The sequence below is a fragment of the Scyliorhinus torazame genome, chromosome 1, assembly GCF_047496885.1.
Source record: "Scyliorhinus torazame isolate Kashiwa2021f chromosome 1, sScyTor2.1, whole genome shotgun sequence".
NCBI lineage: Eukaryota > Metazoa > Chordata > Chondrichthyes > Carcharhiniformes > Scyliorhinidae > Scyliorhinus > Scyliorhinus torazame.
The window spans coordinates 126,586,881-126,613,240 of record NC_092707.1 but is presented as its reverse complement, the minus strand read 5'-3'; the positions used below and the strand labels follow the sequence as shown (position 1 = coordinate 126,613,240).

At 44.5% G+C, this 26,360-nt stretch overlaps 1 protein-coding gene and 1 long non-coding RNA gene across 3 annotated transcripts in view; one reads left to right on the top strand and one right to left on the bottom strand.

Annotated features, from left to right (window-relative positions):
• Positions 1–4,191: 4,191 nt before the first annotated feature.
• Positions 4,192–12,321, bottom strand: LOC140412049 (uncharacterized). The gene is made up of 2 exons (XR_011941261.1): positions 12,202–12,321; positions 4,192–5,679 (listed from the first exon to the last, which is right to left on the bottom strand). It is a non-coding gene; the product is annotated as an uncharacterized lncRNA (long non-coding RNA).
• The window catches only part of LOC140412023 (discoidin, CUB and LCCL domain-containing protein 1), a 236,370-nt gene continuing 222,239 nt past the window's right edge, over positions 12,230–26,360 (top strand). For both annotated transcript variants that reach the window (XM_072500789.1, XM_072500787.1), the window contains exon 1: positions 12,230–12,360. In XM_072500789.1, the coding sequence (XP_072356890.1) occupies positions 12,240–12,360 (121 nt within the window). In that variant the 5' untranslated portion in view covers positions 12,230–12,239. The remainder of the gene's footprint in view (positions 12,361–26,360) is intronic.

The window sequence follows — 26,360 nt, the reverse complement described above, 5'->3', positions numbered from 1 at the left end:
TGAAAGTTCTTGGAGCTCTGAAACATGTTTAAAACACTAACTGAGCCCCAGATAGATTGTTCTGGGCACACCACTTCAGGAAAGAGGTAAAGATACAGAACAGCCTTGGTATAATGGTTTTTGGAATGAGAGATTACAGCGAGGTGGATTGACTGAAGATGCTGCACTTGTTCTTCTGACAGCAGAGAAGGCTCAGAGGAGATTAGATAGAGGTGTTTAAAGGCAGTCCGGTGGCACAGTGGTTAGCATTTCTGCCTACGGCGCTGAGGACCCGGGTTCGAATCCTGGCCCTGGGTCACTGTCCATGTGGAATTTGCACGTTCTCCCCGTGTCTGCGTGGGTTTCACCCCCACAACCCAAAGAGGTGCAGGATAGGTGGATTGACCATGCTATATTGCCCCATAATTGGAAAAAATTGGGTACTCTAAACATTTTTTTTTTAAGATAGAGGTGATTAAAATCATGAAAGATTTAAATTAAGTAACTTTTTTAAAAGAATTTTCAATGTTGCAAGTGCTGAGAGCCAGGATGCTCAAGATTTAAAGGTGATTGAGAACAGAACCAGAGAAAACATAAGGGAAAACCTTTTTATGCAACAAGTGGTTAGCATTTGGAATGCGCTGCCTATATGCTGTTATATAGCCTATAACAGCAGGTTATATTATACTCAGTATTGTGTAATGTGACAGGATTAATAGGGTGGTGGGTGCAGATTAAATTGTGGCCTTCAACAGGAAATTGGATAAATACTGGACGGAGAGGAGAATTTCAGAGATATGGGGAAGGAGCTGGATAGTGGGACTAACTGAATTGCCCTTGTGATAAAGGGATGGCAATAATCATGTTTGACAATCTATATATAAACTGGAAAAATCAGATTGGCAGTAATAGCCTGGATGAGGAGTTCATATAATACTTTTGAGATAGTTTCTTAGAGCAGCATGTTCTGGAATCAACCAGACAGCAGGTTATATTATACTCAGTGTTGTGTAATGTGACAGGATTAATGAATGATCTCAGGGTAAAAGCACCCCTAGGTAGCTTTGATTGAATTTTATATCCAGTTTGAAAAGGGGAAGAGTGGGTCCAAGACTGGTATTTTAAACTTAAATAAGGGCAACTGTGAGGACATGGAAGTTAAGCTAGCTGAAGTGAACTGGGGTATTGGGTTAGGAGATAGATCAAAAGAGAAGCAGTGCCTGACATTTATGGGGATATTTTGGAATACTTAGAATACGTATATTCCTACTATAAAGAAAAATTCTAAAGGGAGCACCCACCATCATTGGTTAACTAAAGAAGTTAGGGAAAACATCAAAATTAAGGAAAAAGCATCCAACTACACAAAGGTGAGGGGTAGATCAGGTGATTCGTCAGAATGTAAAGAACGTGCAAGAATTACTAAAAGCTTAATCAGGAGAAAGAAATTAGAGTATGAGAGAAGCTGAGCTAGAAAACGAACAACACATAGCAGATGGGGCAGCATGATAGCACAGTGGTTAGCACTGCTGCTTCACAGCACCAGGGACCCACGTTCAATTCTGATCTTGGGTGACTGTATGTGTGGAGTGTGCACATTCTCACCGTGTCTGTCTGGGTTTCCTCCGGGTGCTCCGGTTTCCTCCCACAAGTCCCAAAAGACGTGCTTGTTAGGTGAATTGGACATTCTGAATTCTCCCTCAGTGTGTCCGAACAGGCACTGGACTGTGGCGACTAGGGGATTTTCACAGTAACTTCATTGCAGTGTTAATGTAAGCCTACTTGTGACACTAATAATGATGATTATTATTATTATTATTATTATTAAGGACACGATGGATGGATTGAACAAATATTTTGGTTCTGTCTTCACGAGAGAATACAAAAAACATTCAAGTAAATCGGGAGGTGGAGGGGAGAGAGGAACTTGGTAAAATTACAATCACTAGGAAAACAGTACTGAGCAAACTGCAGGAGCTGTGGGCTGGCAAGTCTTCGGATCCTGATGGACTTCATCCAAGGATCTTATAAGAGGTGACAGATGAGGTAGTGGATGCGTTGGTGTTAATTTTTTTTAATTCGCTAGATTCTGGAAAGGTTCCATCAAATTGGAAAGTAGCAAACATAACCCCTCCATTCAAGAATAGAGGGAGGCAGACAACAAGAAGCTATTGACCAATTAGCTTGACATCTGTTGTGGGGAAGGTGACTGCAGAATTCTGAGGTGCAGAGGGATCTGGGTATTCGTCAGCATGAGTCACAAAATGTTAGTATGCAGGTGCAGTAAGTAATCAAGAAAGGTAATGGAATGTTATCCTTTGTTGCATGAGGAATTGAACATAAAAGTAAGGATGTTATGCTTCCGTTATACAGGGTATTGGTGATACTGCATCTCGAATAATGTGTGGAGTTTTGGTCTCTTAACTTAAGGAAGCATTTTTAAAATTTCATTGTTGGGATGTGGGCATCACTGGCTGTGCCAGCATTTGTTGCCCATTCCTAATTGCCCTTGAACTGAGTGGCTTGCTGTGCCATTTCAGAGTGGGGCAGTAAAGAGTCAACCACATCATTGTGTGGGTCTGAATTCACATGTAGGCCCGACTAGGTAAGGATGGCAGATTTTCTTCCCTGAAGGATGTTAGTGAATCAGATGGGTTTTTACAAAATCAGCAATGGTTTTGTGGTCATCATTAGACTTTTAATTCCCGATTTTTATTCAATTCAAATTTCACCATCTGCCATGGTGGGATTTTAACCCGGGACCCCAGATCATTACCCTGGGTGTCTAGATTACCAGTGCAGTGACTACACCATTGCCTTCCCAAATATGTTGGAGGTTGACCAGAGGGGTTTTACTGGATTAATACCTGGAATGAGTGGGTTGTCTCATGAGGACACACTGGGCTTGTTTCCATTGGAGTTCAGGCTGACTTGATTGAAGTATATAAGATCCTGAACGGTATTGACAAGGTCAACTTGGAAAGGATGAGTCTACAACTAGTGGGCACGGTCTAAAACTTAAGGGATCATCCTTTTAGAACAAAGATGAGAAGAAATGCTTTCTCTCAGAGGGTTGTATGATTTTGGAACTCTGCCTCAGAAGGCGATTGAGGTGGGGTCACTGAATATTCTTAAGGCGGAGGTAGACAGATTCTTGTTAGGCAAGGGGACCAGAGTTTATTTGGAGTAAATGGGAATGTGAAACTCGAAACACAAACAGATCAGCCATGATCCTATTCAGTAGCGGAGCAGGCTCAAGGGGCCGAATGGCCTACTTATGCTCCTATTTCGTACGTTCCTATGTACGTTCTTCAAAAGAGAAGATGCAAATTGATGGGCTGAATGGCCTCTCCTGTGCTTCGCTATTCAATGATTCTATGATCCTCGGACAACTGAATAGTTTTGGAGTTACCTATATTAAATTGTAAAGCACAACCCTGGTCTATAAGTTCTGATTGACTGTCAGTGCCATATTGTTCTGCCACAACGTGCAGCTCTGTCATTCTTTTACTCATTTATGGGATGCGGACATCAGTGGGAAAGCTAGCATTAATTTCCCTTCCTTAACTGCCCTTGAAAAGGTTTTGTTTCACATTGAAATTGCCATTGCAGATGAACTGCTGTGTCCCACCAAAGAGTAAACTTTCTCAAAATATACAGGTGTAAGGCACATTAACCTCCCTCGCATGTACAACACATCCATATATGTGGCTCAGTGTACCCCTGTAACTACTAATTGTTTAGTTTTATGTAGAAAATATTTGGTAACTTTCATTCCAGCCGGGTTTGGCTCTGATACCCTGCCAATTGTTGAAGGACCAACATAGAGCATACAACAGAGAATCCCTACGGTGTAGGAGGAGGCCATTTGACCCATCAAATCTGCACCGACCCACTGAAATCATGTATCATGTCAGACTCTCTCTCTTGTTGTGTGAGGGAGCTCGTAAGACATTACAGTGATAATAGTGTACTTGCTCAATTCCAAAAGTCACTGATCTTTACCGGACATGACATTGGAGCTAGAATCCGAGAGGAAACAAAGAGAAACTTTTGCTTGCTACGAGTTGGAAACAGCTCAGTTTTCGATGTTCCTCAGCCCAAAAGCTTTTCTTTGTTTCTTCAGGCAACTATATTTGAAGTGAAAATGAACAGAGATTTATTTTTGTCTGACAAATGGGACTCATATTAACAACATATGGCAATCCACCATAACGCAAGCATCCAACTTTATTTGTACAGTTTATAGTATTCCATCGAATAGAGAAAAAATGTAACCACTTTCACTGACATGCATCCTGCAAGTAACCAGGACAGGCAACTTTGGAAAGGAATTTGAATGACCAATGTTTAGCTGTAATAACAACTACAGTCTTTGTTAGCACTGTCACTGTTTCCTTCATAAAATATTACAGAATTTGTTTTCATTTATCATCATTTAGTGCATTTAATAAGAAACTGGAATGGAATGGAATGGGGGTGGAACTAAATATAAGGCAGTGATGTGCAAGTAGGGTGAGGGGGTTAGTGGCGTAGTGGTATTTTCATCGGACTAGTGATTCAGAGACACAGGGTAGGGCTCTGGAAACCTGGGTTCAAATCCCACCCTGGCAGGTGGTGAAATTTGATCACGAAACCATTGTCAATTGTGGTAAAAATCCATCTGGTTCACTAGCGTCCTTTAGGGAAGGAAATCTGCCGTCTTTACCCGGTCTGGCCTGTGTGTGATATGTGCTTGACTCCTAATAGCCCTCAGGAATGAGCAATAAATGCTGGCCTAGCCAGCGACACCCATATCCCATGAACAAGTTTTTTTTTAATTAATGAGAGATAAATGAATAGAAGAATTTGCTGATGGAACTGGAAACGGTTGGCATTTGGCGAGTCCAATGGCCTGTTTCTGTGCCATCAGTTCTTTGCAAATTACAAACTTTAGATCATTTTTGAACATGTTCAGAATTACTAAAAGTCAGTAACCTCAAGGATCCCCGTTTATTATTGATCGGTCATACCTAAATTGTATTTCCTTGCAGCAATTAGTTGACAGGGAATTAAGGTACAATTTTACTTGTCACCAACAGGTGGAGCCCACGCTTCATTTGTCAAAAACTAAAAAGTCGACTGTTTTGTTTCCCATTACCTCATCAAGAGGATGTGCAGATTTCTACTTTTGATATTTCGAAAACGAAGCAGCATTTTTGTGGCGTGCTTGTTTGCTTCAGTACAGGGACTTGGTTACACCCATGTCTTTGTGTTGAATTCTAGATAATCCCACACTTATTGGCATGTAGTGAATCTCAGACCACTTTTTCTGAGAATGATAATTCGCCAATTAAAAATCAATTTACTGTGAAGGATAAGAATAACAGTCAAGTATAACTGCAAATTTATGTGACTTAAATTCTTTTAAACTATAGCATAAATTCTCAAATTGCAATTCATAATTATGCATGTAAACCATTTTATTCTTAGCCACTCCAGAGACCTAAGCAGAGAAATTTAGGCTGACACTCCAATGCCGTGCTGAGGGAGTGCGGCACTGTCAGGGATGAAATCTGAGATATTGAACCAAGGCCCCTCAGGTGGATGTAAAGGATCCCGTTTCGAAGAAGAGCAGGGGAGTTATCCACAGAGTCACGGTCAATATTTATACCTCAACCAACGTCACAAGGCAGATTAACTCGGTCGGTTTGGCAGCATCTGTGGAGAGAGTAACAGGGTTAAACATTTAGAGTCCATTTGGCTCTTCTTCCGAGCTAAAGAGAGAGAGAAATATGGTGGATTTTATGCCGTTCGAGAGTAGGTGGATCAGGTGAAGCAAAATGGAAGGTCAGTGATAGGTGGGAGCTCAGGAGAGATTGTACAAAGATGTTAAGGACACAAGACAAAGGTGGTGTTAATGGGAGGGTAAAGGACTGTAGAAGGTGCTGATAGTGGTAGGATAGCAGAAAGTGTTAATGGGAAAAGAAAGATCAGTGCTCAGTGAAAACAAAACTTTAGAACAAATAATAGAAGGGAGAGGGCAAGGGGTTGGGTTGGGACAAGCATCTGCAGTATTTTGCTATTATTTTAGATTTTAATTTGCTGCCATTTCTCTTCCAGGAACACACACCTTGAAAAAACTGTCTCTTTCTGAACTTGTCAGACGACATTCTCTCAAGTTCAACTCTAACTTTGTTATCAAACCACCAACAAGTGTGGGGCTGTTTTTATCTAGCATACTGGCCTTTACCTCACAGAGGATGAGCACCAACTCTCAGATTCCTCCTTCTACCTTACCCTGGACCAGGACCCTACTACCGAGCATCAAGCCATTGTTTCCAGGATGGTCACTGACCTCATCACCTCTGGAGATCTTCCCTCCACAGCTTCCAATCTCATAGGCCCGAAACCCGCTTCTACCTCCTTCCCAAAATCCACAAACAGGACTGTCCTGGTAGACCCATCAGCGTGTCCCTGTGCCACAAAACTCATTTCTTCCTATCTTGACTCCATTCTCCCTCCCCTTGTCCAGTTCCTTCCCACCTACATTCGCGATTCCTCTGATGATCTACGCCAAATCAACAATTTCCAGTTCCCTGGCCCTAACTCCCACCTCTTCACGATGGATGTCCAATTCCTCCATCCTCTACCAGGAGGGTCTGAGAGCTCTTTGCTTCTACCTAGAGCAAAGGCCCGGACAATCCTTCTCCTCCACCTGATTGAACTTGTCTTGTCAACTAATTTCTCCATTAACTCATCTCACTTCCTGCAAGTAAAAGGTGTGGTTGTGGGTACCCGCATGGGCCACAGATTTGCCTGTATTTGTGTGGGTTATGTGGAACATTCCTTGTTCCAGTCCTACTCAGGTCCTCTCCTACAACTCTTTCTCCATTACATTGAGGACTATATCGGTGCCGCTTTGTACTCTCAACTGGACCTGGAAAAATGTATCAATTTTGCAAATTCCACCCCTCTCTCACATTCACATGGTCCATCTCCGACACTTCACTTCCCTTCCTTGACCTCTCTGTCTTCATTTATGGTGATAGAATGACCATTATTCTTCATTACAAATCCACCAATTCCTGCAGGTACCTCGACAATAGGTCCTCACACCACACTCGCTTTAAGTACTCTGTCCCATTCTTCCAGCTTCGCTGCCTCTGGTCACATCTGTTCCAATGATGTCAGCTACAAAAATGACCCTTCTGACATGTCTGCCTTTTTCTTTCAACGAGGATACCCTCCCACTGTGGTTGACTGGACACTCAACTGTGTCTCAAACATTTCCCATACCTCTGCCCCACCCCTTCCCCTCCCTCCCAGAACCACGATACGATCCCCCGTGTCCTCAATTTTCACCCTGCATTCATTTTGCCATTTTTGCTAACTCCAGCATGATGCCATCATGAAACACATCATCCTCCCACCCATCCCCCGGCAGCATTCCATAGGGACCGCTTCCTGCATGACACTCTGGTCTACTCATTCATCTCCTCATCCCCTTCCAACATCACCTTCCTACGTAGAAGGCACAACACCTGCTCCTTTACCTCCTCCCTGTCCAAAGTCCCAAACACTCATTTCAGGTTCAGCAGCATTTCACTTGCGCCTCCTTCAATTTGGTCGACTGTATTCGCTACTCCCAATGCAGTCTCCTTTATATTGCACAGTAAGAAGTCTTACAACACCAGGTTAAAGTCCAACAGGTTTGTTTCGATGTCACTAGCTTTCGGAGTGCTGCTCCTTCCTCAGGTGAATGAAGAGGTATGTTCCAGAAACATATATATAGACAGATTCAAAGATGCCAGACAATGCTTGGAATATGAGCTCAGGTGATTAAATCTTTACAGATCCAGAGATGGGGTAACCCCAGGTTAAAGAGGTGTGAATTGTCTCAAGCCAGGACAGTTGGTAGGATTTTGCAGGCCAGATGGTGGGGGATGAATGTAATGCAACATGAATCCCAGGTCCCGGTTGAGGCCGCACTCATGTGTGCGGAACTTGGCTATAAGTTTCTGCTCGGCGATTCTGCGTTGTCGCACGTCCTGAAGGCCGCCTTGGAGAACGCTTACCCGGAGATCAGAGGCTGAATGCCCTTGACTGCTGAAGTGTTCCCCGACGGGAAGGGAACATTCCTGCCTGGTGATTGTCGCGCGATGTCCGTTCATCCGTTGTCGTAGGGTCTGCATGGTCTCGCCAATGTACCACGCTTCGGGACATCCTTTTCTGCAGCGTATGAAGTAGGCAACGTTGGCCGAGTCGCACGAGTATGTACCGCGTGCCTGGTGGGTGGTGTTCTCACGTGTAATGGTGGTATCCATGTCGATGATCTGGCACGTCTTGCAGAGATTGCCATGGCAGGGTTGTGTGGTGTCGTGGTCACTGTTCTGAAGGCTGGGTAGTTTGCTGCAAACAATGGTTTGTTTGAGGTTGCGCGGTTGTTTGAAGGCAAGTAGTGGGGGTGTGGGGATGACCTTGGCAAGATGTTCATCTTCATCGATGATGTGTTGAAGGCTGTGAAGAAGATGTCGTAGTTTCTCCGCTCCGGGAAAGTCCTGGACGACGAAGGGTATTCTGTCGGTTGTGTCCCATGTTTGTCTTCTGAGGAGGTCGGTGCGGTTTTTTGCTGTGGCACGTTGGAACTGTCGATCGATGTGTCGAGCGCCATATCCCGTTCGTACGAGGGCATCTTTCAACATCTGCTCGTCTGAGCAGATCCTGTGTATACAGAGAGCTTGTCCATAGGGGATGGCTTCTTTAATGTGTTTAGGGGGAAGCTGGAGAAGTGGAGCATCGTGAGGTTATCCGTGGGTTTGCGGTAAAGCGAAGTGCTGAGGTGACCGCCCTTGATGGAGACGAGTGTGTCCAAGAATGCAACTGATTTTGGAGAGCAGTCCATGGTGAGTCTGATGGTTGAATGGAACTTATTGATGTCAACGTGTAGTTGTTTCAGTGATTCTTCGCCGTGGGTCCAAAGGAAAAAAATGTCATCGATGTATGTGGTGTATAACGTCGGTTGAAGGTCCTGTGAGGTGAGTAGGTCTTGTTCAAACTTGTGCATGGAGATGTTGGCGTATTGGGGTGCGAATTTGGTCCCCATGGCTGTTCCGTGTGTTTGGATGAAGAACTTGTTGTCGAAGGTGAAGATGTTGTGATCCAGAATGAAGCGGATGAGTTGCAGAATTGCGTCTGGAGATTGGCAGTTGTCGGTGTCCCGGAAAGGATGTCCCGAAGCGTGGTACATTGGCGAGACCATGCAGACGCTGCGACAACGAATGAACGGACATCGCGCGATAATCACCAGGCAGGAATGTTCCCTTCCAGTCGGGGAACACTTCAGCAGTCAAGGGCATTCAGCCTCTGATCTCTGGGTAAGCGTTCTCCAAGGCGGCCTTCAGGACGTGCGACAACGCAGAATCGCCGTGCAGAAACTTAAAGCCAAGTTCCGCACACATGAGTGCGGCTTCAACCGGGACCTGGGATTCATGTTGCATCACATTCATCCCCCACCATCTGGCCTGCGAAATCCTACCAACTGTCCTGGCTTGACACAATTCACACCTCTTTAACCTGGGGTTACCCCCTCTCTGGATCTGTAAAGATTTAATCACCTGCTGATGCTCGTATTCCAAGCATTGTCTGGCATCTTTGAATCTGTCTATATATATGTTTCTGGAACATACCTCTTCATTCACCTGAGGAAGGAGCAGCGCTCCGAAAGCTAGTGACATTGAAACAAACCTGTTAGACTTTAACCTGGTGTTGTAAGACTTCTTATTGTGCTCACCCCAGTCCAACGCCGGCATCTCCACATCATCCTTTACATTGGGGAGACTACACGCAGACAGGGTGACCGTTTGGCACACCACTTTCGCTCACTGCACAGGCATGACCCAAACCTTCCTTTCCCTTGCCATTTCAGCTCACCATCCTGCTCTGCTACTCACATGTCTGTCCTTGGCCTGCTGCAATGTTCTAGTGAAGCCCAACACCAACTGGAAGAATAACACCTAATCTTCCGATTAGGCACGTCACAGCCTTCAGCAATCGACACTGAGTTCAACAACTGTGACCTTTCTTTTCCATCTTGACCCTCTGTTTAATCCAAAAAATATTTTATTGTCCCAATGCAAACCACCTCCCGCAGAGGATGGTCTGTCACTTGTTCTTAAGTTTTGCTTTCATTGAGCTGCAATTGTTCCCCTATTAACACATTCTGATATCTTACCTTTGTGCCACTATCAGCATCTTCTTTTGTCCTGTACACTGCCATTAACATTTCATTTCTCTTGTGTCTAAACATACTTGTGCAATCTCTCTTAGCTCCCATCTATCACTGACCTTCTATGTTTGCACCACTTGCTCCAACCTTCTCTGACAGTATAAAATCCATGACATTTCTCCTTCTCTTTAGCTGTGAAGAGTCACATAGACTCAAAACGTTAACTCCGTATCTTCCTCCACAGATCCTGCCAGACCTGCTGAGTTTTCCCACCATTTTCTGTTTTTATTTCAGATTTCCAGCATCCACAGTATTTTTATTTTATCATGGAGCAGGTTATTAGGTCATTCTTACATTGCTGAATGCGGGATCTTGCTACATTGCAACAGTGATCACATTTCTAAAGTGCTTCATTGTAAAGTGATTTGCGTCATCCTGGGGCCATGCAAGGTGTTATTTCAATGCAAGTCTTTCTTGACCGTATTTTGTTCTTTATTCTTTTGTGGGATGTGGATTACACTGACAACACCCCTAATTGTGGCCCATCCCTAATTGCCCTTGAACTGAGTGACTTGCTGGGCCTTTTGTGAAGGCAGTTAAAAGTCAACCACATTGCCATGGATCTGGAGTCAGATTTCTTTCCCGAAATGACATTTATGAACCGGGTGGGGGGTCAATTACAACAATCAATAACAGTTGTCATGGTCACATCATAGGGATTAGTTTTGTAATTCCAGATTTATTCATTGAATTTAAATTCCACTAGCTGCTGTAGTGGTGTTTGAATCTATGTGCCTGGTATTCTGGATTACTAGCCCAGTGACATCATTACCATCTCCCCCATAACTCTGGGGGAAGCGAGTTTCCTACCCCGTCATTTCGTTTTCCGCTATGTTATGTTTTGAAATATATTTGAAAACGTTACTTCTGTATCTGTGTCTCAATAAACCTGTTACCCTGAGATGCCACCTTTCCTCATTCAAGGCAGTAAAATTGCAGGTGAGCATTGAAAGTGAAGTTGCCTTGGCGGATGTAAACGATTCTATGCCAGTTACTGGTCGGGGTTCAGGGGAGAGATATGCCACCGTCCTAGGCCAACATTTAACTTCCAACCAACATAATTAAAAACAGACTGTCTGGTCATTTAATAATAATAATCTTTATTGTCACAGGTAGGCTTACATTAACACTGTGAAAAGCCCCTAGTCGCCACATTCTGGAGCCTGTTTGGGTACACTGAGGGAGAATTCCGAATGTCCAATTCACCAAAAAGCACGTCTTTCGGGACTTGTGAGAGGAAACCGGAGCACCCGGAGGAAGCCCACGCAGACATGGGGAGAACGTGTAGACTCCGCACAGACACTGACACAAACTGGGGATCAAACCTGGGACCCTGGTGCTGTGAAGGAACAGTGCTAACCACTGTGCTACCGTGCCACCCTTATCAACCCAGGTGTCTGTTTCTCTTCAAACTCTGAACATCACCTTGTTGGTTGCGCAGGTGATAAATAAATGCTTTGCAAATGCCTCTCCAATCTTAACAAAAAAAGACTTGCATTTATGTGGCGCCTTTCACAAGCACCTGATGACTCAAAACAGTTAAGAAAAAATGAAATGGACGTGAAGTGTGGCCACAGTTGTAATATAGGAAACTAGACTAGTCATGAAAAGACAATGCACCAATTATTTGCCCAAGTTTGTTTTTTTAATCTTAATTTGAAAAATTACCATCAACCCTCAAAAATCTAATACAGGTTTGTTTCCAATATGTAATAGATATTGAAGCTGGTCCACTCTCCTAAAGAATTCAGTACAACCTTCTACCCCTGATGTCACTGCTGGGTAAAACGTTAGCAAATTGTCACTTCTGCCTTCCTGAGAGCAGCAACTACTCTTTCCAAATGATTGGCAAGGAGGGGCAGCCACTAATAGAGCGCCACTGAACTCCGGGGGCCAATAAGGCTAGGGGAAATTCGGAAAGAGGCGGACGTTGCACGGGCTGGGTGGTAGTTTACCTTCCGTTAAATTGCTCTGACAGGCGAATATCGGACGAATGCTTCTTCTGCGCCCGGGGGACATGTCTCTGTCACTTCACCTTGCGCCAGAGCCCCATCGCCTGCTTGTACTGCTGGTTGTCCTGGCTGGAAGGATAAATCTTGTGCAGGGGCAGCAGGGTAAGTCTGACCTGATCCAGTTGCTGACACTGAAGTTGCATGCAGAGAGAGAGAAACAAAAAGTTTTTTTTATTTCGCCACACTGCGAAGAAGAACGAGTAAATCCGGAGTGCTGCGTGCAAGCTGATGTTATTTGCCACCACCTAAAAAGGGCGCAGAAACAACTTGCAGGGAATTAATCATTAACCTGCGAGCCCCTTTACATTTTACACTATAGGTGTAGGGACATTAGTGTGTGCTTGGCCGTAATCGAACGCCAGGAGAAGAAATGATCTCGGACTGGTTTCAGGGAGCACACCACACAGTCAAAAAAAAACCACTTTGGACCTCATTCGTGACAGGGGCTCAGGCAATTCTGCAAATGTTCTCTCCAAGAGCAGTCTTGCTTGGCTTTAGTGAATTGTGTTCAGCTACGTTGTTCCTTACACGGCTGCGGTTATTTTCTCTTGCTGTCATCTGTTAATATGTTTGTGTCATTCCATAACTGTGCCGAGTTGAATGTCAGTCCGAACGTCGATTAATGCCTGCAACATTGGAAGAAATGGTGCATTTTTTGCCTTTTGACAGTTTGAAGAGGCCGTTTTCCCCCTGGTAGTTATTCCTCTGGCCTTGCATGAAAGGCAAAACAAACATCGTGTGCAACTCCTTCGACTGTGTGTGTTTGTAATTCAAACCTGCTGCATTTAGCAAGGTGAAACTCACATGAGCGAGAACATTACTGGTTTGTACTGGAAGGGAAATGCGCTGTTCACCCTGTTAGTACTGCTCCTTGAGTTTCAGGGATTAAGACTGGGATGACAGAATACTTTGCAGTTGAGGTGATGGACAAACTGGATGTCTATTTTGTGGGTCTTTTTATAACACAGTTAAGTTTGATTTCCAATCGTGGTCACTTAAAGTGTGTTTTGGGGTTTTTTTAAAATGGGATTTTAAGTGTCCACTGTGAGATTAACAAGAACGTCTTCTGGCACCTTTCACTCAATTGTTTCAATGCAGTTTCTTTGTTGCTCTAGTTTGATTTTGACATTGTCCTGTATTCTGATGTCTGCAAGAGTTCACTGATTTTGGAAGCTCTTAATGTTACACTATGCAGACATTAAAAACCCAAACTTCCATCATTTGGCTGCACATCTTGGTAAAATGCACATTTTAAACAAAAGTCACCACACAACAGTTTATTCTTGTTGTTAGTAAGTAGAAATCAAACTGATTTATTGAGGTCCACCTTGAAAGGACACTGCCAATGTTGGGTCGTTTTGTGTGGTTAATGGTACTTCAGTTCCATGTTATTGTGGGTGAAGAAGGTGGTGCAGGAAGTTGGAGTTGGGTGAGAACAAGAGAAAAATTCACGGGAATGGTGATCGAAGTACTAGTGAAATGGGGCAAAACTGCAAAGGCGAGAGGTTAAGGGTAAGAGTGGGGTAGCCTATCAACGAGCGAGCTCCTTCCTTTCCTCTATGCAAGATTCCCTGAGTTTGGAAGAGTTTTCAAATTGTGGATGGAGTTGAGTTAATTAAGAATTGAATTGCTAAGAACAGAAGTGTTTGGCTTGGCATAGGAAATGGCTCGGAGTTAGGAATGTGGGCGTATCATTTGAGGTAAGACACATTTTTGTGACACCCGAGGAGGTGAAGCAATGTGTTTGTTGCAATGATCCATTTGTTGCAATCAACATGATTAACATAATTAGTTATAAAATTACTGGCATATTGAGGATACTGCAGGGTTGACATTAAATGTGTCTTCACACATTATTCAGAAAATGGTGCTTACACCAAAACATGCAAGTTTCTATGTATATTTCTAGAACCCTTCGCATGTGGGAATATCTAATTTGCATGAATATATAACTGGTCTCTCATCAAGTTGGATTCCAGACTTTATAACAAAAAACGTATAGAGTTGTTTTAGTTTGTCTGTGTTTCCTGGCCAGCTCACATGACAAGTGCAATGTTGAACTGAATGGACTTATCACTGTCCAGTGGGAATCTGTTAAAGTGGATGAGCCTGACAGATGTGGTGAATTAGGGAATGTGTTAAAACTAGACCGTCTGATAAGGGACCAATACTGATTGATATTCTTTTACTTTGGTGGGTGATGCAGTATCGTTGGTTACTTGAAAAGGCCGTTACCTCAGTGTGAAATTCAGATATCATCATAAACTGGGGCTGGATTAGCACAGTGGGCTAAACAGCTGGCTCGTAATGCAGAACAAGACCAGCAGCGCGGGTTCAATTCCGGCCTCCCAAACAGGCGCCGGAATGTGGCGACTAGGGGCTTTTCACAGTAACTTCATTGAAGCCTACTTGTGACAATAAGTGATCATTATTATTAAACTCAAGTTGAAATCACAGGCTTGAAATTGCTTCTTGAATAAATTACTTGTAATGTGCACCGTCAGCTGGGCTTAGTCAGTTTTGGGTGTGGCAAGGCAGACAATGAATGCACACGGCAAGATTAATTATCGCGACACATAATTACTGTAAATTTATTCAATGAAAAATCCACAACTGATTGGAATAATAAACGGACAATTGCATAATTTCCCAATCGTGAATCCATCAAGAGAACATCTACATACGTCAGCTGCTTGAAGCAGCCTAGTAGTGGCATGATGTTTGCTGGTGATACCAAGCTGGTGGGAAGGTAAGCTGTGGGGAGGACACAGAGACGATGCAAAGAGATATAGACAGGTCAGATGAGCGATCAACAAGATGGCAGATGGAGTATAATGAAGAGAAGTATGAAATTACTTGCCTTGATCGTAAGGATAGGAACACAGAATATGTTTTAAATGGTGTGACACCTGTAAGCGTTGCTGTTCAAAGAACCTCAGGTGTGCTAGTGCAAGGAATGCAGTAAGTTAGGTGCAACAAGCAGTTAGAAAGCAATTGGCTTGTTGCCCTTTATTGCAAGGAGATTGGAACACAGGAATATATATGTCTTGTTGGAATTGTTCAGGGATTTGGTGGGAATACATATAGAATACTCTGTGCAGTTTTGGTCTCCACATTTAGGAAAGGATATACTTGCATTGGCAGTGGTACAACAAAGATTCACGAGATTGGTGCCTGGGATGAGGGAGTTGTCCTGTGATGAGAAGTTGAGTAAATTGGGTCAATATTCTATGGAGTTTAGATGGTGATCTCACTGAAACCTGCAAAATTCTGAGGGGGCTTGAGAGGATGACATCCACCATGGCAACCCATTGTTACCAAAACAAGATTTGCACTAATTCTACTGTGGTAGCGATATCAATGTACTTGGACAACCTGAACTCGAATGTGCAACAAGAACTTACACTTATAATAATAATATTTTTTTATTGTCACAAGTAGACTTACATTAACACTGCAATGAAGTTACTGTGAAAAGCCCTTAGTCGCCACATTCCGGCGCTGTTCGGGCACACAGAAGGAGAATTTAGAATGTCCAAATTACCTAACAGCATGTCTTTCGGGACTTGTGGGAGGAAACCGGAGCACCCGGAGGCAACCTGCAGACACGGGGAGAACGTGCAAACTCCACACAGACCCAAGCTGGTAATCGAAACTGAGACCCTGGAGCTGTGAAGCAACAGTGATACCCACTGTGCTACCGTGCTGCCTATTTATGTAGTGCCTTTGACATACTAAACAATCCTAAAGCAGTCCATAGGAATGCCATCAAACAAATCTGACACTGAGCCACAAAAGTCGACATTGGGCATATGACCAAAAGCTAGGTCAAAGAGGTAGGTTTTAAGCCCTGCCGTAAAAGAGGAAAGAGAGGTAGAGAGGTTTAAAAAGGGAATCCCTAGGGCAGCACGGTGGCACAGTGGTTAGCACTGCAGTCTCAAGGCACTGAGGACCCGGGTTCGATCCCGGCCTCGGGTCATAGTCCGTATGGAGTTTACACATTTCCCCTCACCGTGTCTGCGTGGGTCTCACTCCCACAACCTAAAGATGTGCAGGGTAGGTGGATTGGCCATGCTGAATTGCTCTTAATTGGAAATAAATAATTGGGTACTCAAAATTTATTTTAAAAAAGGGAATCCCAGAGCCCAGGCTGCATGATTGCCAGTGGTGGAGTGATTAAAAGTGGGGATGCTTAAAGGGCCAATATTGGAGGGGTGCCAGGATCTTGCAGGGTCATAGAGCTGGAGCAGTACACAGACATAGGGAGAGGGTGAGGATGTGGAGGGATTTGAAAATCAGGATGAAAATTTAAAAGTGGGAATCTGTTTAAATGATAACAAAACCTGTGCATTTTATAAATACAGTCTGTACATATATTCACCTTTTAAAATCTGCTGCTGTTGCAATTGCATGAGGGTAATGCCAGTAAAAGCAGAATGCTCATGTTCATTTGCTAAACTCTGATTACCAAGCTCAGCATATATGTGGTGGTGCAGATATTCTGGAGTCTACTATTGATCCCTGATACTGTATTGTCACCATAGCATGGACTAATCAAGTTTTTAAACTCCAGGCATTGCTCCATGATGTGATGGAAAATAGTTTTAATAACAATTCATTTAAATTTTTGAGGCTTTACGAGTAGAAAGTGAATGTTTTGGAGAGTGAAAGATGTTAAATGAAGCTTTAAAAATGTTTTTTGTAAAACCTACAGATATCTGAACTAAGAGGACTGCTATTTGCACACTTGTGTGCTGTTCACGTGATCAGTGAATTGTAGTAATTATACTTTTACCAGAACTTACAATTGTCCTGATTAAAGAAGATGGAACTTTATTGACATTTAATTAGAATGGGTTTGATATCATTACCTTTAAGGTGCAAATAAAATCATGTTAGAGAGTGTGTTGTATATTGTTACCAGGAAATTAATTCCAGAATGTGTGTTTTGAAACTGCCTAGCAACTTCGATCAATTATTTTAGGAACACAAGCAGAAAATCCGTTAACTGCACACAGTGTGCTTATTGTAAAGCAGTCCATTTGAAAGATTATCCTTATTTATTATTGTATTGATTTGAATCATTGTTAGTGTGTGTGAAGTACTTTGCAGCTGCCGATTTAAGTTACGTGATTTCATCGTTTTCTAGTTTTGAAATTAAAATCTCAGTGACTTCATTTGTTTCAGTGAGTCCTCATTAATAAACTTTCTTCTTCTGATCGCTCGAATCCCAGCAGATTTCTGCTGATCCTCTCTCATGTCTTGACAAAGGGTACACATAACTGAAAGGCACAGGCAGGCAAACATGGTTTGGCGAGTTGTAGAGGCGGCCAGGCCAGGCTGTAGAGGGATTTATGAACATGAGGGCAAAGATTTTTGGTTTGCCATGGGGCAGGATGGGATTGTAGGTAAGGAATGATGGCAAATGTGCCTTAGTGCATGGAAATGTTTTTTTAAAAAATCTTTTTATTATCATTTTCAAAATTATATACATTGTTGTTCATTTTCATTTATTGTACAGTTACAAATGTTCCTTCTTAGGTTTCTCTATTTACAGTCTGTTGCCATCTGGCTGGCTCAGCCTACAATCCTTCCTATTCCCCCCCCCCCCCCCCCCCCAGCTCCTCTCTCCTTGAACCCCACCCTGCCCCTCTTTTTCACTGCTGTTCCCCATTTTTTCTTGCTAGGTTTTGCTACCTTGCCTTGCTCCCTGCTCCCCCTCCCCCCTACCAGTCCCCGGTCCTCCCACGCTTTCCTCTTTCTAGCTTGTCCTGGCTATTTCCCCTGGCTACTGGCTATTTATTTATTTATGTGTTGGCCACAAACAGGTCTCGGAACAGTCGGGTGAATGGCTCCCATGTTTTGTGGAAGCCCTCTTCCGATCCAGGGATGGTGAATTTGATTTTCTTCATTTGGAGAAATTCTGATAGGTCGGACAGCCAGTCTGTAGCTTTGGGTGGAGCTGCTGATTGGCAACCGAACAGGATTCTACGACGGGCGATCAGGGAGGCAAAGGCAAAGGCATCCGCCCTCCTCCCCATGAAGAGATCTGGCTGGTCTGATACCCCGAAGACCGCCACTTTTGGGCATGGCTCCACCCTCAACCCCACCACTTTGGACATTGCCTGGAAGAAGGCTGTCCAGTACCTAGCAAGTCTGGGGCAAGACCAGAACATGTGGGCGTGGTTGGCTGGGCCTCCTTGGCACCATTCGCATCTGTCCTCCACCTCCGGGAAGAATCTGCTCATTCGGGTTCTGGTCAAGTGGCTCTATGTACCACTTTTAGCTGCGTTAGGTTGACCCTCGCATATGTGGAGGTAGAGTTGACCCTGTGCAGTGCTTCGCACCAGATTCCTCACCCTATTTCGAACCCCAAGTCTTCCTCCCATTTCCTCCTTGTTCCTCTCCAGCAGTCGTTCATACATGTCACTACAGTTCCCTCTGCCTAGGATGTCTGCGTCCAGTAGCTCTTCTGATAGTGTCTGTCGTGGTTGTCGCGAGTTTCTTCTGTAGGAAGTTTATAAGCTGCAGGTATCTGAGTTCGTTGCCATTAGCTAGTTGGAATCTCTGCGTCAGCTCTTCCAATGTTGTGACCCTACGGTCAGTGTGTAGGTGCCTGACTGTCAATGTCCCCCTGCCCGTCTCCACCTTTTGAAGGTGGCGTCGGTGACTGGGAGCTCTTCCGGGGCAGGTGTGACCTGTATAAGAAGGACGGGTTGCACCTAAACTGGAGAGGCATAAATATCCTGGACGCGAGGTTTGCTAGTGTCATATGAGAGGGTTTAAACTAGTATGGCAGGGGGGTGGGTACCGGAGCAATAGGTCAGAAGATGAAAAAATTGAGGAAGAACTAGGAAATAGGGCCACTATGGCTCTGAGGAAGAACAGACAGGGAGCTGTTGCTGAAAACAGCGGGACAGGTGGCCTGAAGTGCATATGTTTTAATGCAAGAATTCTAACAGGTAAGGCAGATGAACTTAGAGCTTGGATTAGTACTTGGAACTATGATGTTGTTGCCATTACAGAGACCTGGTTGAGGGAAGGACAGGATTGGCAGCTAAACATTCCAGGATTTAGATGGTTCAGGCAGGATAGAGGGGGATGTAAAAGGGGTGGAGGAGTTGCGCTACTGGTTAGGGAGGACATCACAGCTGTACTGCGGGAGGACACCTCAGAGGGCAGTGAGGCTATATGGGTAGGGATCAGGAATAAGAAGGGTGCAGTCACAATGTTGGTGGTTTACTACAGGCTCCCCAACAGCCAGCGGGAGATAGAGGAGCAGATAGGTAGACAGATTTTGGAAAGGAGTAAAAGCAACAGGGTTGCTGTGATGGGGGACTTTAACTTCACTTAGTGCTAGGGACTTGGACGGGGCAGAGTTTGTAAGAAGCATCCAGGAGGGCTTCTTAAAACAATATGTAGATAGTCCAACTGGAGAAGGGGCTGTACTGGACCTGGTATTGGGGAATGTGCCCGGCCAGGTGGTAGAAGTTTCAGTAGGGGAGCATTTCGGGAACAGTGACCACAATTCAGTAAGTTTAAAGTGCTGGTGGACAAGGATAAGAGTGGTCCTAGGGTGAATGTGCTAAATTGGGGGAAGGCTAATTATAACAATATTAGGCGGGAACTGAAGAACATAGATTGGGGGCGGATGTTTGAGGGTAAATCAACATCTGACATGTGGTAGGCTTTCAAATGACAGTTGAAAGGAATTCAGGACCTGTATGTTCCTGTGAGGAAGAAGGATAAATATGGCAAAATTCGCGATCCTTGGAGAGATATTGTAGGCCTCGTCAAAAAGAAAAAGGAGGCATTGGTCAGGGCTAGAAGGCTGGGAACAGACGAAGCCTGTGTGGAATATAAGGAAAGTAGGAAGGAACTTAAGCAAGGAGTCAGGAGGGCTAAAAGGGGTCACGAAAAGTCATTGGCAAATAGAGTTAAGGAAAATCCCAAGGCTTTTTACACGTACATAAAAAGCAAGAGGGTAGCCAGGGAAAGGGTTGGCCCACTGAAGGACAGTGGAGGGAATCTATGTGTGGAGCCAGAGGAAATGGGCGAGGTACTAAATGAATACTTTGCATCAGTATTTACCAAAGAGAAGGAATTGGTGGATGTTGAGTCTGGAGAAGGGTGTGTAGATAGCGTGGGTCACATTGAGATCCAAAAAGACGAGGTGTTGGGCGTCTTGAAAAACATTAAGGTGGATAAGTCCCCAGGGCCTGATGGGATCTACCCCAGAATAGTGAAGGAGGCAAGAGAGGAAATTGCTGAGGCCTTGATAGAAATCTTTGGATCCTCACTGTCTTCAGGTGATGTCCCGGAGGACTGGAGAATAGCAAATTTGTTCCTTTGTTTAAGAAGGGTAGCAAGGATAATCGAGGGAACTACAGGCCGGTGAGCCTTACGTCAGTGGTAGGGAAATTACTGGAGAGAATTCTTTGAGACAGGATCTACTCTCATTTGGAAGCAATTGGTCGTATTAGCGAGAGGCAGGACGGTTTTGTGAAGGGGAGGCCGTGTCTCACTAACTTAATAGAGTTTTTCGAGGGGGTCACAAAGATGATTGATGCAGGTAGGGCAGTGGATGGTGTCTATATGGACTTCAGTAAGGCCTTTGACAAGATCCCTCATGGCAGACTGGTACAAAAGGTGAAGTCACATGAGATCAGAGGTGAGCTGGCAAGATGGATACAGAACTGGCTAGGTCATAAAAGGCAGAGAGTAGCAATGTTTGCGGACGACACAAAGGTTGGTGAAATTGCAGACAGCGATGAGGACTGTTGGAGGATACAGCAGCATTTAGATCATTTGGAGACTTGGGTGGCGAGATGGCAGATGGAGTTTAATCCGGAAAAATGTGAGGTGCTGCATTTTGGAAGGTCTAATACAGGTAGGGAATATACAGTGAATGGTAGACCCCTCAAGAGTATTGACAGTCAGAGAGATCTTGGTGTACAGGTCCACAGGTCACTGAAAGGGGCAACACAGGTGGGGAAGGTAGTCAAGAAGGCATAAGGCATGCTTGCCTTCATTGGCCGTGGCATTGAGTATAAAAATTGGCAAGTTATGTTGCAGCTGTATAGAACCTTAGGCCACACTTGGAGTATCGTGTTCAATTCTGGTCACCACACTACCAGAAGGATGTGGAGGCTTTTGAGAGGGTGCAGAAGAGATTTACCAGGATGTTGCCTGGTATGGAGGGCATTAGCTCTGAGGAGAGGTTGAATAAACTTGGTTTGTTCTCACTGGAACGAAGGAGGTTGAGGGGCGACCTGATAGAGGTCTACAAAATTATGAGGGGCATAGACAGAGTGGATAGTCAGAGGCTTTTTCCCAGGGTAGAGGGGTCAATTACTAGGGGGCATAGGTTTAAGGTGCGAGGGGCAAGGTTTAGAGAAGATGTACGAGGTAAGTTTTTTACACAGAGGGTAACTCGCTGCCGGAGGAGGTGGTGGAAGCAGGGACGATAGTGACGTTTAAGCGGCATCTTGACAAATGAATGAATGGGATGGAAATAGAGGGATACGGACCCCGGAAGTGTAGAAGATTTTAGTTTAGACGGGCAGTATGGTCGGCGCAGGCTTGGAGGACCGAAGGGCCTGTTCCTGTGCTGTACTTTTCTTTGTTCTTTGTTCTTATTATATCACAAACTATTGCAGTGAAATTTTATCTGCAGTGTAATAAAATCTCACACATGGCACTCACATGCATCCTGTTATGGGATTCCCTGTCATACTTTCCTTGTCACATTTTTCTGACTCACGGTTAGTAATGGCACAGGCAGGCTGCTGGAGTTCTGTGCACTTTTCTTTTACCATATTTCAAAAACGCTCATCAGAACTGTAAAGTCCAAAACTACTCCAATTGCCTCAGATATCTAGGCAACGATTTTATCATTTGTTTTATGTAGGTGGAGTTTGACTTTTGTACAAATTCACCTTCAAAGCTCAGCAGCAATCAGTAGTGTTAATCGTCTGAATAAAATCTGAAGAGTAAAATTACTGTTTTTAAAAAATGTATTGAAGGGATGTGGGCATCGCTGGCTAGAATCATAAAGTGCAGAAGGAGGCCTTTTGGCCCATCGAATCTGCACCGCCTCTTGGAAAGAGCACCCTACCCAAGCCCACACCCCCACCCTATTCCCATAACCCAGTAACCCCACCCAACAATTTTGGACACTAAGGGCAATTTTGGATACTAAGGGCAATTTAGCGTGGCCAATCCACCTAACCTGCACATCCTTGGACTTGTGGGAGGAAACCGGAGCACCCGGAGGAAGCCCACGCACACGGGGAGAACTTGCAGACACCGCACAGACAGTGACCCAAGCCGGGAATCAAACCTGGGACCCTGGAGCTGTGAAGCAATTGTGCTAACCACTATGCTACTGTGCTGCCCTAATTTAGGCCAGCATTTATTGCCCATTCCCTAATTGTCCTTGAGAAGGTGGTGGTGAGTTGCCTTCTTGAACCGCTACAGTCCCTGTGGTGTAGTTGCATCCACAGTGCTGTTAGGGAGAGAGTTCCAGGATGATGCCCCAGCGACAGTGATATATTTCCAAGTCAGAATGGTGAGCGACCTGGAGGGGAACCTCCAGGTGGCGGTGTTCCCAGGTTTCTGCTGCTCTTGTCCTCCTAGATGGTAGTGGTCGTGCGTTTGGAAGGTTCTGTCGAAGGTGTTTGGTGAGTTCCTGCAGTACATCTTGTAGATAGTACACACGGCTGCTACTGTATGTCGGTGGTGAAGGGAGTGAATGTGGAAGGGGTGTCAATCAAGCAGGCAGCTTTGTCCTGGATGGTGTTGAGCTGTTGTTGGAGCTGCACATATCCAGACTAGTGGAGAATATTCTATGACGCTCCGGACTTGTGCCTTGTAGATGGTGGACAGGGTTTGGGGAGTCAGGAGGTGAGTTACTCAATGCAGGATTTCACGTCTCTGACCTGCGCTTGTAGCCACAGTGTTTATATGGCTAATCCAGATGAGTTTATGGTCAATGCTAAGTCCCAGGATGTTGATAGTGGAGGATTCAGTGAAGGTAATGCCACTGAATGTCATGGGGCGATGGTTAGAGATGTTCATTGCCTGGCACATGTGTGGTGCAAATGTCGCATCCCACTTATCAACCTTAGCCTCAATATTGTCCAGGTCTTGTTGCGTTTGAACATGTACTACTTCAGTATCTGAGGAGTTGTGAATGGTGCTGAACATTGTGCAATCGCCAGTGAACATCCCCACTTCTGACCTTATGGTGGAAGGAAGGTCATTGCTGAAGCAGCTGAAGATGATTACCTAGGACATGCTTCTGAGGGACTCCTGCAGTGATGCTCTGGAGCTGAGATGATTGACTTCCAACAACCACAACCATTTTCCGTTGTGCTAGGCACGTGTCCTTGGAATGTTTCAGGGAGCTACACACGGTGGAAATGCAGGCTGAAGAATTGGTGTGTGACAGGATAGTGCCCCTATCCGTTACTAGTGGCCCTTTTGAATAAGGGGAGATAGCAGTGTTAAAGCTAACCTGTGAGTGACTTCTGTTGCGAATCAGTTCCATAAACAAAAGATTATATTCCACCTTAACAAACAAAAGAGAAGTGAGAATCCTTTGCAAGTCCGGAATATTTGAAAACAGGATTTTCAGGATATCTAACAATAAAATATGACCCGAGTATTATGGTGCACAGAGGGAGGCCATTCGGTCCATGGTATCTCTGGCAGCTCTTTGAAAGAGCTACAATTAGTTTCCTTCCCTTGCTTCCCCCCCCCCCAAGCATTGAATATTTCTCCTTTTCAAGGATATATTAAGTTTTTTCTTGAAAGTTAATCTGTTCCCACCAGCCTTTCAGCAGGGAGTTCCACGTCATAACAACTCACTGGGTGGAGAATGTTTTCCTCATCTTCCCTCTGGTTTATTTGACCAATTACCTTTAAACTGTGTCCATTGACTATCACCCTCCTTGCTAACGGAAACAGATTTTTATTTACTCTGTCAAGTCTCTTCATAATTTTGAATGCCTCTGTTAAATTTCATACCAACCTTCTCTGCTATTAGGAAAGGAAAATAATCACAGCTTCTCCAAGCTCTCCAGATAACTTGTTTTAGTGTCACTCTAATAAACCTCCTCTGAACTCTCTCAAAGTTTCAGATGTCCTTTCTGAAGTGCGATGGCGAGAATTGGGTACAGAACTCCAGCTGAGGCCTAACCAGTGATTTATAAATATTTACCACCACATGCTTGCCTTTGTACTCCACGCCTCTATTAATAAAGTCCAGGATCTCACTCACCTTGTCCTGCCAATTTCAAAGATTTATTGAGCATAGTAAAGCAGTGCTATCTGCCTATTGATTAAACACAGTAAGTAACGCTGTATTTATACAGATTAGTAATTCAGTATGTTTCCCCAATTTAACAAGGGGCCTAGTGTTCCTTTCCATTTGGCAAGCCAATATCACAGTGTGTATTATTCTTTCAACAAGGGTCCTCAGAATGAAGCTGTAAATGGAAGAATTGTATGGTGCTCGGAAACATCTTAACCCAAATGTCCCCCCGCATTTACAGTAACTCAAACTCTTCCACTTTTAACAATAAAGGGGAAATGAATTAAAATTCAAATCCAGTTAGTTCAATTCTGGGTCAGATGCTGCAATTAGTCCAATTCTGGGTCAGATGCTGCTTGTGATGAAATCAACATATTCCTTGTTTAAACAAACATAAACAGATACTGGAAGCAAAGGATTTGAACTATGGGTGTGCCCAATAGCTTCGGGAATTCTGTTAGCAGGCAAAGCTTAGGAATCAGAAGCTTCCAGCTTTGTTTCTGGCCTGTGCAAGTTCAGTTGGGTAGCTGAAAGTGGCCTCTGTGCCTTAAGGCGAAGGAGAGAATGATCTGAAGCTCTCTCAGGATGGTAATCTGTCTGTGCCCCTGACGGACAGTCTCCTCCAGTGACCAAGTGATGATTCCACACAGCCAGACAGGTCTAACTGCTGCCTTCCGTGTTAAGACACTGCAGTCTACAGCTGAGAGGGCCCTTTTAGGTCCTCACTTGAAGCTCAATAGGCTTCCACCTCGCAAGCCACTTGCATTTTTCCAATGAGATGCTAAACTGAAACCCCGCCTGCTGTCTCAAGTGGACATAAAAAATCATAAGGCATTATTTCAAAGGAAGCTCGGGGGAGTTCGTCCCATCTTGGCCAATATTTATTTCTCCACTACATCACTAAAAACAGATTAAATGGTCACTTTGCTGTTTGTGGGACCTTGCCACATGCGAGTTGGCTGCCATATTCCCTACTTTACACTTCAAACGTATTTCATGGGATCACATGATGTGAGTGCAGGAGTGGCTGCATTTTTGTGAGCTGCAGCTCTGTTCATCTTTCAATCTTTGCTTTTATCCTTGTGCTCATCTCTTTTATGTATTTTTTCAGTTTACATGGCTTTTACCGTGTACCAAGATTTGTCCGTCAATGCGTCAGCACTTTTGCGTCAAGACTCAATAGGCTTTGATCCTCGTTTATTCATGGCGGCTGTAGGGAGTTGGATTGGGGCCTTGTCTTTGGTGGCGCAGCTGCCTCTGAAAGGTTTCCCGCCCTGATGATATGGTGTGCACCAACAGATAATGTTTGCTAAAGACGAAGGCGATCCATCCGATAGACTTGGCCCTGCAGTACAGGACGTTAAATCCCAATTTCAAGAGTTGCGAGGCGTCTATGGAGGCAGTGGCAGAGCACAAGTAGGTTTCTGTCGCAGAGATAATGCTGTCTCCAGTGGGAGGCTGGTTGAGATCCTGTTTCATGGCCTGTCGTCCATCCGAAGGGATTTGGGTGAGGATGAAAGGGAGCCAGTGAGGCGCCCCGTCGTGCCTGATGTCTCCAGTGAGGTGGTGGAGATGTTCCCAGCTGAGTTTGAGAACTGGCTTCCATGTCTCCGGAATCTCGATCTGGAGGCTGGGCAGCTCAAATTCTATGGAGCACACTTAATCCTGCCTCGGAGGCCTAGGGTTCGGTTGGCCTTCCAGACTCTGGTTCTGTGTTGTCCTGTTCCTGTTGTCGGTCGAGAGGGGTTGGTGTTGCCTGAGCTGGCCAGGTCGTCCCCTGCTGCTG